Genomic DNA, 12,222 nt, shown 5'->3' with positions numbered 1-12,222 from the left:
GGGGGTTGCCGCTACGACTCTGTGGGCTCTTTGAGGGAGAGTCAAAGCCCTGAGTTTGATTTTAAAATATAATATATTATTTTCTATTAATTGATCCATTTCATTCCCTAATGTGGTAGCCCACTAGTGTGTGTGTGAGAGAGAGCGAAAGATTTCTAGAGAGAGAAAGTAAAATATTCAAACTTTATTTTTTTAAATAAATTCATAGTTGAAATTATCATATGAATAAGGCAATCTAATAATACCAAAATGAATCTAAATTAAGCACTTCTCGAAGCCTTTCAAGGGATTAAACATCCTCTAAATGCTACATGCTTATAATCTAAATGAATATCTTAATCAAATAAGTTGAAGAGCCCAGGATTGCTTTGATTTTGATATCAACACTAAAATGTATAAAAAAAATTATATGATCAAAGGAAATCAACATAAATAGTCTAATGAAATTTTAATTTTTAGTTGAAATGGCCAAAATATCCTCATCTACAAATTTATAAATAAATATATCCTACATCTACACATTGAGGCAGGAGCTGATGAAGGTTGATACATAGCTCCTTAATGATTCCCGTAAAAAAAAAAATTCTCAGGATAAAATTTATTATATAAAATGCCATTTTCAGCACTAAATTTTAATTAAAAAAAAAACTAAAAATTTGATGAAGTGAATCATTTAGGATATGTGTTGTGTCCCTGATTCAGGGACTGATTCCGAAATTGATGTGAATTGGAGCGGGAGGCTCCCAAGAAATAATTATTGCTCCTATTGGCCATTGAAGTGGTGCTTTTAGGATAGTGGGACTGGTGTTCTCACAGACGACGTCAAACTGTTGCGTGCTGGATCTTCGTACAATGCTAAGACACTAAACATCATTTTTCTCTATCGTCGCGAATATTCCTGAACGCATCAATATGTAACAATGATGATTGAAGATATTGATTTATTAATTTTTATACATTATATTTTGATGTTCACCTCTCAAAAATAAAAATGCTAAGAAATAATTATGGCTCGGTGAATCTATAGTCCATGTACTTTTTTTTTTTTTTTGGGACATTATAGTCCATGCATGTACTTAGATATTAATAAAGAGAGCTATATATTCCCCCAAAAAAAAAAAAAAAAGAGAGCTATAAAGGAGATCTAAATGTGGTATGGGAGCCATGAAATATATTTTTATTAGTTCACCGTTGTACCAAACAAAAGTAATATGCAACCAAACAGTACATGGGAGAGAGAATTCAATAGTGAAAATTAAAAAGGTAGCTTTGCATGTACATTTGAGTAAGAAAATTTCACTTTATAAATGGGTGGGTGGGAAATTATGATGGATCTGTACTTTATCATATGTCAATTAAATAAATATTAAAAATAAGTTGGACATATATATTTTAAATATTTTATAACTTTTTTATATATAATTCTGGTATCATTAAAAAAAATTTCTCTCCGTAATCACTAGTACTTTATATTATATTCCATGAATATTCTTGTTGCGGGTTAGAATATATACGGCGATAGAGTTATAATCATACATCTTAGTATTGTAAGGATATCCAATTCACACACAGAGAACACAAGATTTTTTACGTGGAAAATCCTAGAAAATGAAAAAAAACACGGGGCATGACCCAATTGAAAAGGATTCTACTATAATTTGAGTATATTACAATGGGCTGACTTGCCCTCGAGGGTATCAGATTACAAATGTCAACCATATGATTGAAGTCGACAGTAGATGAAAGTCTAATATCACTTGGTAGTTCGGCGGAAGTTCGGCCTTCAATTAGTGGTTTGGTAGAACTCTAGGCGTCAAGTGGTGGTTCGGTGGAACTCTGGGTGTTAAGTGATGATCCGACGAAAATCCGGGGGTCAAGTGGTGGTCCGGCGAAACTCCGACGCAAGGTGGTAGTCTAACGGGACTCTAGGCGTCAGGTGGTGGTCTAGCGGAACTCCGGGCGTCACGTAGTGGTCTAACGGAACTCTAGGTGTAAGGTGGTGGTTCGGCGGAACTCTGGCGTCAGGTGGTTGTATGGCGAAAGTCTGGGCGTTAGGTGATAGTCCGGTGGAACTTTGGGCGTCAGGTGGTGGTTTGGCGGAACTCTGGGTGGTGGTCAAGGAAGCAAGAAGGCAAGAGCTATCTCCGATCTCTCTTTGTTTCCTTAGGCTTAGGGCCCCCTTTTCAAGATGAAGGAGATGTCTATTTATAGATTTTCTAGAGTGGCATAGCCCGTAAATAGGAGAAAGATCAAGGGTAAATGGGGAGTGGTTTGGATGGATGGTTGATTGAACGTGAACCATTTGCTAGACATTTGGAGGTCTTAACGATGTCAGAATTCTGTGATCCTTGGCTCGTTGGATTCATTCGTTGAGATGCTCGATTCAACTATAAGCATGTCACACTTGGAAACCGTTTGGTAATCCAAATTGTGGTTTGAACCTTCCAAAGGCGCTTCGGGTCCTTGATTTGAACTCATTTGGGCTCAGATTGAGTCGAATTTGGTGTCGTTGGGTTCGTATTCTCAAGACGTTCAATTGAATTGTAAGTTTGCTGAAATCGGAGTTCAGATGATCCCAAATTTAATTTTGAAAGTTTTCAACTTGATTTTTTCTCGAGATTCATGCCCAATCAAGATAATTGTTTGATGATGTATCAATTCTCATTTCGGATTACGACTTAGGTTTCACAATAATGCATAATGTCATCTCTTCGATGTCATTACAACATCAATGTTGTAAAATCATCTCAACATTGAAGTTTAATGTTGCCTTGAAATGGATGCTAGACACTAACAATTCTCACACCGGCAATCACACCCATGCGTCATCTCAACATTTCATCTTTGTCCAACATCGTCTCAATATTGACGATCAACATTACCTCGACATTGATGCTCGAAGCCCACATTTCACCATCTCGATGCCGGACTTTTGAAGCATTGTCGTCTCCCCTCTCGATGCCTGTCATGATATCCACACCTAACTATAGATCGACATCTTAATATTAATCATTTTAAGCACATATTTTAATTAAATGACTTATTATTTCTCAATTATTTTTAATATTCAGTTTATTCAATTTATATACACTATTTTTAAATATAAAAATTATATTACCGTGTCTAACCTATATCTGCATCCTATAGTTTTAATAATTGATAGATCCCATATATATGTCGTGTTGTGTTCATATCCGGATGACTCGAAAATAATTTGAGCAGCCTAACAGGTCACACGAAGATCATGAGTCAAGTAGTCGAGCTAGTGTTATAACCTGCTTACGATCACAACACGAAATAAGACAATACGAGCTCGGAAAACCATTTATTGCTGCATAAAGATAAAAACAACTATTAAAGTAGGTGGTGGCCTCAATAAATTCATCTCAAATGCAGGCCGGATTTGCTCCTCTGTCTCTCATTAGACCCTTCAATATATAAATATATAAAGCAAAGAAAATATTTATCAAGCAAAGCTTTACTTTAAATTTGTGGCATTCCTATTCCTTCAAACTTATTATTATTATTATTATTATTATTATTATTATTATATCATCAAAAAATTCTGTTGATCAAGCAAAAGTCTCGAAAGGGCCTGCAGGCCTTCTGACCTCCACCGCCCACCAACTATGATCCTTCCAACCAAACAAACGTCAATATTGATTTTTCTTATTCACACTATGTAATGCACTCTATATGATTTATATTTGTTACATCAAGCCAAGACCTTCTCCCCAAGGAATGACCTCATTTATAATCAACTATAAATACTAGTGGATTCATTAAAATGGGACCATGCCTCGTATTTTTTCCCCTATTCTGGGTTTTACATGTAAAAATCTTGATGTCTTTTATAAATGCTACACCTTCTCTTTCATATGTTTGAGTGCAGGATTATCGTACAACGCTAAAACATTAAACTTTATACTTATATACCGCCGCAAATATTTTATGATGCAACAATTATTATTATTATTGTTATTAGATTATTCAAGGTCTATTGAGATAGCTACAAAATTTTATAAAGTTGATTGTGAAGTTGATATGGGCGAATAATTTCGTTAGTATGGTTGTAAAAATTAGCTTTCTACTACATAAATTTTTAAAAAATAATAAAAAAATAATAAAAAATAATAGTAAATGAAATAGTGATTAAAAATCTGAAAAATAAAATAGCACAAAAGCTGTCCCTAACTCACCCTTAGACAAATTAGGGGGATTGTTGTTTTAGATTATAAGTTAAGAATTCTTGCAAGAGGAGCTCTCGCCTTCTTCCCTTCTTTGGGTTACCCTAACCAAAGGTTTTATTTTTGCATTTTAAAATTATTGTTCTAAAATGACCCGATACCAAAAAAAATTAAGAAAAACAAAAGTTTTTTAAATGATAGAAAGAAGCTATAATTGAATAGCTCCGGCCTCAGCCTGGTAATTAAGATAATTTATATCATCAATTAATTTATTTTTATTAAAATTAAAATTAAATAGCTCATTATACTATGAATTTATATAATTTCATAAAAATGTAAAGTACAAAGTTTGAATTTTTATTATATAAAAGTACTATAAATAAATTTGTAATATTTTTAAATTACAGAAATAATAATAATAATAATAAGGGAAGGGACCATCCCAACCACTCATGACTTAGTGTGACAAATGGCCCATATTTGCTTGCTGATGAACCCAACTATTCTTTAAATTGAGGAACTCTTCGTGGACCACATCATTTAGTTGCTAAAAGGCTTCAAGAGAAACTATTTAATAGGAAAATCAGCAGTTGAATTGTCCTTATCGATATGGATTAATTACATGGTGGCCCAATTATTTGATTTTTTTAATATATTTTAAGTACAAAATTAATAATAATCATAATTAGGCATAATGTATAGAGTAAATATCGGCCGATCATAAATATTCTTCGTCTACTTCTTGAAAGAATGGAGATTTAAAAATATAAATAATAATCAAAACTAATGTGTGCATCAATTAATACATCTTAATAGGCTAACAATAAAGGTTATGAAAATATTATTAGGAAAACACTATTTATCAAAATTAAATTAGGTCTAAAGCATCAATCACAACCAATCGGAAATAGAGCAATTAACCAAATTAAAAAGTGTCACAAAACAAATGAGAATTTGAATAACTATAACATAAGTTAATAGAAGGAAATTCAATAATATAAAATCGACTGTATATTTATATAGATACATGAAGAAGAAGCAATAGTCATTTGTTGATGCCTCTCAATGTCTATCATCATCTTTTATTTTTTGATTGACATTCACTAATGGACGTCATACTCTAATCACCATCTTTCATTTTCCGACCAATGTCTACTGACGAACCTCCGTCGACTAACTCTCGATACTAGCTGTCGCCCTTTAATTGACATAAAATATCTGTTCATTGACAAACTCTCGATCTGATGTCAACCTCCACCCTTTCGTTCGTATAATAAACCCCACAATACATTATCGATGTGACGACCTCCTCCATATAGCTTAGGAAATACTAAAATTGAATTCCTTCACTTCTTAGTTAAGAGGAAGGGTGAGTTGACTTGCATAATTTCAATAGATTTATTTTCAATGGACTTCTCTATTAACTCACAATCTTTTTAATGATCGAGTGATATACTGTTCTAAATACTTGCATACTGCACATAAAATATACTAATAACTGCACAAAGGCCTTTCATGCTCATTAAGAAGAAATTATTTAGTTCGGAGGTCGAACGCAGCTCTATGTTTAGAGACGAATCAGGTGCAGCCACGTCAGCGGTATCGAGCCGCGGTACACAACGAAGGTGTGACGTGGCTCATTCTTGTTGGTCTATGGATGACGTTTGGCATCTGCACAGAATAATTAATCCTCATTAAGTCAATTGTTTTAGCTATAAGATTTTGTTATCATAATTTTTATTAGTCGTAACATACAAAGTAATCTCCATAAGAAACCCATAACCCCACACTAAATACTTCCATTAGTTAATATGATTAATCAATCATTAATTCATGCTTAATTAGTCTTAACCTAACTCCCTCTACATAGTCTTTTACCTAATCATTATTACTTTATTATTAATTAACAATGTGATAATGATAATTACTTACTTTATACGATTGCTTGGGTGCGTCCACCCATACAATAATTATTTAATTATGCATTACTGATCATATAATTTAATTATCTATTTGTCCATATTATCTCTTAAGAATAAGCAAAATATCAAAAAGCTAACTTACTTCATTCAATGTGTCATAAACATATGGAAGTATCTGTGAGTTGATAGAAAAAACCAAGCAAATTCATTTTGTTGCCATTTGTAATTAATCTTTTCGTGGTTTATAAGAATTAATCTCTAACATAATCACAGTCATTAGAGACAAAAATTAAGCAATAGTCATTAAATAATATTAAGAGTAATATTTATTACACGATTTGCTAATTACTTCTGAGGACGTAATAGTCAAAATAAATAATTTATAAATAAACTAGTCAAGTATTTTTTTTTAGTCAAGTATTTATCTAATCGAGGTAAGTTTGTTTAGTTCTTAATGAGCTTGAGCTCGACTCGAGCTCAGCTCGTTTAGAAAATTATAGGCTTAAAGTCGTTTGGAAAGCTCGAGCTTAACTCGCTTATTGAGCTAATTTTTTAATTTTAAATTAAAATTATCTTTTTTTTATTTTCATTTTTAGTATTGAATTAATTTTAAAAGATTAAAATATATTATTTAATCTTATTTTAAATATATTTTAAATTAATCGAGTGGCTCAACGATCTGACGAACCGAGCCAGGCTAAGCACAAGCACGAATTTGTTTAATATATGAGCTCGAGTTTAAGCTCAAGGTCTAGCTTGAGCTTGAACTCGTTGCTCGATAAGCTCAACTCGTGAGTCTGTTAACGAGTCGTACTCAAACAGACTCCGCCACTACAGGCTTATGAAATATTTGCGGCTATCTCTTAAAGATCTCACTACTCTATAGTTCTTTAACCACTCCCCGTTCATAAAGTCAAAAAATAAGTGATAATAATTAATATTGATAGTAAAATATATTTGAGTGCAATCAATTAAAATTTATAATTAATACAATTAATCTCATAATGTTCTATTTCTGTTTTTGTTTTTTTATTTTTTATTTTCTCTTTTCCAATTTCCCAATTTACTCCCCTATATAGTCGACAACTTGGACCAGCAAATAGAATCTTCTTCTTTCCAACCCTTTCAATTTCTTACCATCGGGTCGTTAAACCCAACAATACCAGCTGAGCGTGCAGAGAGACCAAGAGAGACGGAGGGAGGGAGATGACCGCCGCCGGCTTTCGCAGTCGACGATGAGCGAGTTTGGCCGGGCCGTCGTCCGGCCTGACCTCAGGTTGAGCCGCGTCGTCCGCCTCGCCTTTCTCCGCCGCCTCCTCCGCCTTTTATGGCGCCACGTCATCGTCTGCTCCTCCTGCTCCGTTGCCGCTGCCTCCTTCACTGCCGCCGATGGCGACCACACCCTCCGCTACAACCGCCTCCGGGAAGACGAAGAAGAAGCTCTGCCGGTGGCCGCCGTCACGGATGCCGCTCGTCCCCTGTCTCCACCACTACGCTCGACCGCCACTGACGAAGGTTTCGACGACCTTGTCTCCCTCAAAGTCTGCCTTCTCGGCGATGGCCGGATTGGCAAAACTAGTTTCATGGTATGCCATCTGATCTATGTAGCAATTTTTTTTTCTTAAGTCTATAATGAAACCAAACATAGAATCAAAAGAACTGTATCTAATAAAATATTGATTACTTTTTTTCTTTGTTGGATTAAATTTGATTTCATTTTTTAAGGTGAAGTATGCGGGGGAGGAAGAGGAGAACAGGGGCTTGCATATGAATGGGCTAAACTTGATGGATAAGGTTTTCCTTGTAAGAGGAGTGAGGATAGCTTTTAGCATTTGGGATGTTGGAGGTAATCAGGCTTTTATTCTTACTATTTCTGATTTCTCCCTTTATCTTTTTAAGAAATTGTTATCATAAATTCAGCTCATAATTTTTTTTGAAAATTTGAGGGATTTAGGTGATAATTTACTTGTGAGCCAGCTTATAATCTCTATACTAAATAAAATATAATTTAGCTTATAACTTATTCTCTTTGATGTAGCTTATACTGTTCTAATTGGATATTTAATACCGCTTCAATGCCTTTGTTTTTATACTGTTAGTTTTTTCTTAGGCGATGGTCGGTTTTCAAATCATATTCCATTGGCTTGCAAAGATGCAGCTGCAATTCTGATAATGTTTGATCTCACAAATCGAAGCACACTTAGCAGGTTTATAATTTTTTTCTGCCGAACCGACTTATTCACAAAATTAATTCATTTCTGTTAAAGAAAATCATTTACATTTGTTTTTCTTTTGTTTGTTTTCTTATTTGGATTTTGATTTGATGCAGCACAACAAATTGGTATAGGAGAGCAAGAATATGGAATAAGGTAATTCATTTGAGCTTCTTTCACAATTTGCAATTGTTTTGTTTTTTTGTCATACATGATTGGAGTGCCAGAAGCCAAAAAAAAGTAAATTTAAATTTTTACAGACTTACATTCATTGCAATAATGAGCAGCTAAGCTTAACTGCATCATCTGAATCTTATAGTTTGTCCTTGGTAGTGTTTTGTCTTGCTTTTTCAATTTTTGGTGCTTAATAGTTATTTTCATGCTTGTTTTTGTGAGCTTGTGCTGTTTTAATGCATTTAAAATTTTTCAGACGGGGATTCCAATCTTAGTAGGCACTAAATTCGATGATTTTGTTCAGCTTCCTCTTGACATGCAATGGACCATTGTGACTGAGGTAATTAACCCCCATTACATTTTCCAATGTCATTTTAAATGAATGTAACTTTGTTTAATGATAAGATGCATTGCTTTGCTTGAAAAATGAGCCTACAAATCATGTTTAGAGATATGTCAGTACGAGAGATTATTCTGTTCGGACACCGGACACAGCTTACCGTCCAAAGGCCAATCAGGTGCAGCCACGTCATCCAGTACCGAGCAGTACTTACCTATTAAGGGTGATATGGCGCATTTTCATTGGACTTTGGACAGCGTTCGGTGTCCGCACCTAAGCGATTATTGAATAAGGTTTAATTAATCAACACTCACATTGGAAGTAATGCTAGAAACAATTAAATGTAGCTTTCTATGCATACTTCCTTAATCAATTCTTAGAAATCAAGTTAGCCTTAAATGTAGCTTTTTAATCTAGTAGGTGATTGAATTTGTTGATTATTTTTTTCATTTTGTAGTTGGAAATCCATGCTGACTTTCAATTACATCAAATTAAATGGAGTCTACAAAATTGTATCATTGACAAGAGACCAAATGGGCCCTTAATAAATGCTCAATGATTTGGGGTAAATTCTTGATGTTCATACGTAGATGATAAACTTAGAATTATGATGGGCAAATGTCACTTTCTTGTATACTCGTTGTATGAAAACAAGGTACCAATTATTAATTTGGTAGACACTGATTCATCACGAAGGTGTCAAAATAGATTTTGTTGAGGAGTCTCAATCATGAAGACTAATATGGAAGCCCAAGTTTCATCTGTTAGGTATGAAAGACATAAAAATGCAAAATTCTGTTCTAGAATTTTCACATCAACTGATAGGATAGAAAGGCCTCATTTTAGGAAAGAAAAATGGAGGTAAAGACATCATTCTGCATATACTTCAGAAATATTTTAGGGTCATATGATTTTGATAGGAAGTACTTGAGTTCGCAAGTAACCCTAAGGGAAATACTTGAGCTCGCAAGCAAACCTAACACTAACTGGTGAAAACAGCTAAAGTAATGCAAAATCTGGGTGAAATCAGCCTCAAAACAATGGATTGTAATAAGAGAATCAAAGCCAAACAAACACAAAACAAGATACAAGTTGTTGCGTCCTAGAATATTCGCGGCGACTATAAGCTTGCTGAAATCGGAGTTGGGGTGCTCTCGGAATTAATTTTTGAAGTTTGCAACTAGCTTTCGCCTCGAGATTCGTGCCCGATCAAGCTAATTTTGTGATGCCGTATCACAAGTGATCCTCAATTCGAGAGGAGGATCGTTCTCTTCCAATCTCTAGACAAGGAGTCTAGAGCCCAAGACGCCAATGAACTGCAAGAGAAACAAATCAAGCATTTAATACATGAACTTTCCAAATCAATTTTCCCTCCAAAGCCCTAGCCGCCCCCTCCTTTTCTAATTTGAACTCAATTAGAATAGTGAGACCCATTATTGTGGGCGGCAAGTATAGAGGAGGCGGGACTAATCCGCCTCCTATAAATAAAAAGCAGTCTTGGACGGGCTGGTTGGGCCGGTTCAGGAGGAACAAGCCTATCAGACTCTTACTACTCAAATGTTGATTCTGCTAACCATTGCTTCTGTTGTTACTAATTCATGGTGCTCTGTATTATAATTAGGTTAAAAAAACATGTATATGATTGAAATAGGCAAATGGGGATTAAACTTAGAACAATTTGTATTCCAACTCTTCATGATGTGGATATAAAACTAATTCTATGCCCCTGTAGTTAACTTTTGAAATTAGTGGATACATAAGAACAGTGAATATATTTTTACATTAAAATGGAGTAAAGCTCCAAGTGCTCCTCTTTAATTTGAAGACTAACTCTAGTTTCCTCATCCAAAATATCAAATCAAAGAAAATAAAGAAATGCCAAAAAAGTGGCCATGTGTTTCATGCATAGTCGTCAAACCAAATTCGTGATATCACTTTTCAAAATATATATGGTGAGTCACTAACTTTTGATTGTGACAAAGTTCACACTTTGTCCACTACAATACAAAAGCATAGAATGATAGAATTGAAGTTTTTTTGACATTGTGGGTGATCTTCGAGATGCCAAGTTTTTTCTACAGTGATGGAAGTACCATTTCCTTATTGTTTATATTTTGTTAGGTATCATACATTAATGATTTATTTAGAAAGAAGATGAGCAAACATGATCATCTTACCTTTATCATGTTAATGAGTTGAGAATATAATTATTGATTTGCTACTACTATAGAAGTTGTTTAAAACATTGATTATACATAATCGGATCAAGGTTTAGGATGATTTATGATAGTTTTTTGTCATTATTTTTTTCACCGCTTTCAAAAAATTTTTGTAAACTACTGTAAAAAGCAGTAGGAAAACTGTCTCAAACAAAACTTAACTATTTATGTAGGAATCAACACTAATGAATATGAAGTGAAGATTTATGATTGATTTCCTATATATAATTATATTTGTATGATTTTGGCAGGCCAGAGTATATGCAAGAGTGATGAAGGCGACTTTGTTCTTTTCGAGCACGACACATAACATAAATGTGAACAAAATATTTAAATTTATTACTGCCAAGCTCTTTAACTTGCCATGGAGTATAGAGAGAAATTTAAAAGTTGGAGAGCCCATAATTGATTTTTAGGGCACCTCCTTTTCACATTTTATTGCTCTCTTTTGGTTTCTTTTTCTGTCTCACAGGTAGCTTCATAACCTTTATTGTGTGCAAGGCTGTAAATATATAGCTTTTTTGTTCTTGTAGAAGGTTTTTCTTAGTGAAAATTCAAAGCTTTCTCAAAAGCCGTCTCAAACGAGAGAGATTATTCTGTGCGAACGCTGAACTGAGAGAATTGTTCACTTTTCGTTCTATCTATGGTAAAAGCACAGCTGCTGAGAGAAAACCGGAAACCGGACGGCTCTTCAGTCCCGTATCCGTACAAAATAATTTGTCCCAAACGAAGCCGTAATGTTGCCTTTAATTAGATCCAGTTAAATTATGTGATGTAATCATTTCCTTAAAAAGTTTTTTTTTTTTTTTTTAAATATCTGCATAGGCATCATGGGATGTGGAGGAGCTTTGCCGCACGCTCACGCAAAACTCAATACAACATTATTCCTTTGTAAGTTAGATGATAAAATATTTGCAGGTAACCTAATATAATGTAGAGGAGATTAAAAATATATTTTATAATTTTTTATTTGCAAAATAAATTTGTAATCAATATGGAAGTTTAAAGGATAAATTTGATAAATTATTATATTATTTTTATAATATGATAAATTAAAATAAGTAATATTTATCATATATGTCATAAATAATTAGTTTAAAATGTAAAAAAAAATACCATTTTTTAAATTAGAATAGTAATTAAAATTAATTTTTAGCATTAATTTAT

The 12,222-nt window shown here is 33.8% G+C and overlaps 1 protein-coding gene across 2 annotated transcripts; it reads left to right on the top strand.

Moving 5' to 3' along the window:
* Nucleotides 1-7,208: 7,208 nt before the first annotated feature.
* LOC110106578 (septum-promoting GTP-binding protein 1) lies at nucleotides 7,209-11,626 on the top strand. 2 transcript variants are annotated; one of them, XM_028699001.1, is made up of 7 exons: nucleotides 7,209-7,695; nucleotides 7,835-7,955; nucleotides 8,220-8,316; nucleotides 8,439-8,478; nucleotides 8,753-8,836; nucleotides 9,294-9,401; nucleotides 11,307-11,435. In XM_028699001.1, exons 1-6 carry the CDS (start codon nucleotides 7,345-7,347, stop codon nucleotides 9,393-9,395), a joined length of 795 nt encoding a protein of 264 aa, XP_028554834.1. In that variant the 5' UTR covers nucleotides 7,209-7,344; the 3' UTR covers nucleotides 9,396-9,401; nucleotides 11,307-11,435. The 2 variants fall into 2 exon arrangements, with proteins under 2 accessions (XP_028554834.1, XP_020692175.1); XM_020836516.2 differs by lacking the exon at nucleotides 9,294-9,401 and having other exon boundaries at nucleotides 11,307-11,626.
* The last annotated feature ends 596 nt before the right edge of the window (nucleotides 11,627-12,222 follow it).

Source organism: Dendrobium catenatum, unplaced genomic scaffold (assembly GCF_001605985.2).
Source record: "Dendrobium catenatum unplaced genomic scaffold, ASM160598v2 fragScaff_scaffold_1199, whole genome shotgun sequence".
Taxonomy (NCBI): Eukaryota; Viridiplantae; Streptophyta; class Magnoliopsida; order Asparagales; family Orchidaceae; genus Dendrobium; species Dendrobium catenatum.
This window is presented reverse-complemented; position numbering and strand designations above follow the sequence as displayed.

Coding starts and splice junctions, on each gene's coding strand:
- LOC110106578 (XM_020836516.2), top strand. CDS start 7,345: ATGAGCGAGTTTGGCCGGGCCGTCGTCCGGCCTGACCTCAGGTTGAGC. Junction 8,479..8,752: donor GAGCAAGAATATGGAATAAG/GTAATTCATTTG, acceptor AAAATTTTTCAG/ACGGGGATTCCAATCTTAGT. Junction 8,837..11,306: donor AATGGACCATTGTGACTGAG/GTAATTAACCCC, acceptor TGATTTTGGCAG/GCCAGAGTATATGCAAGAGT.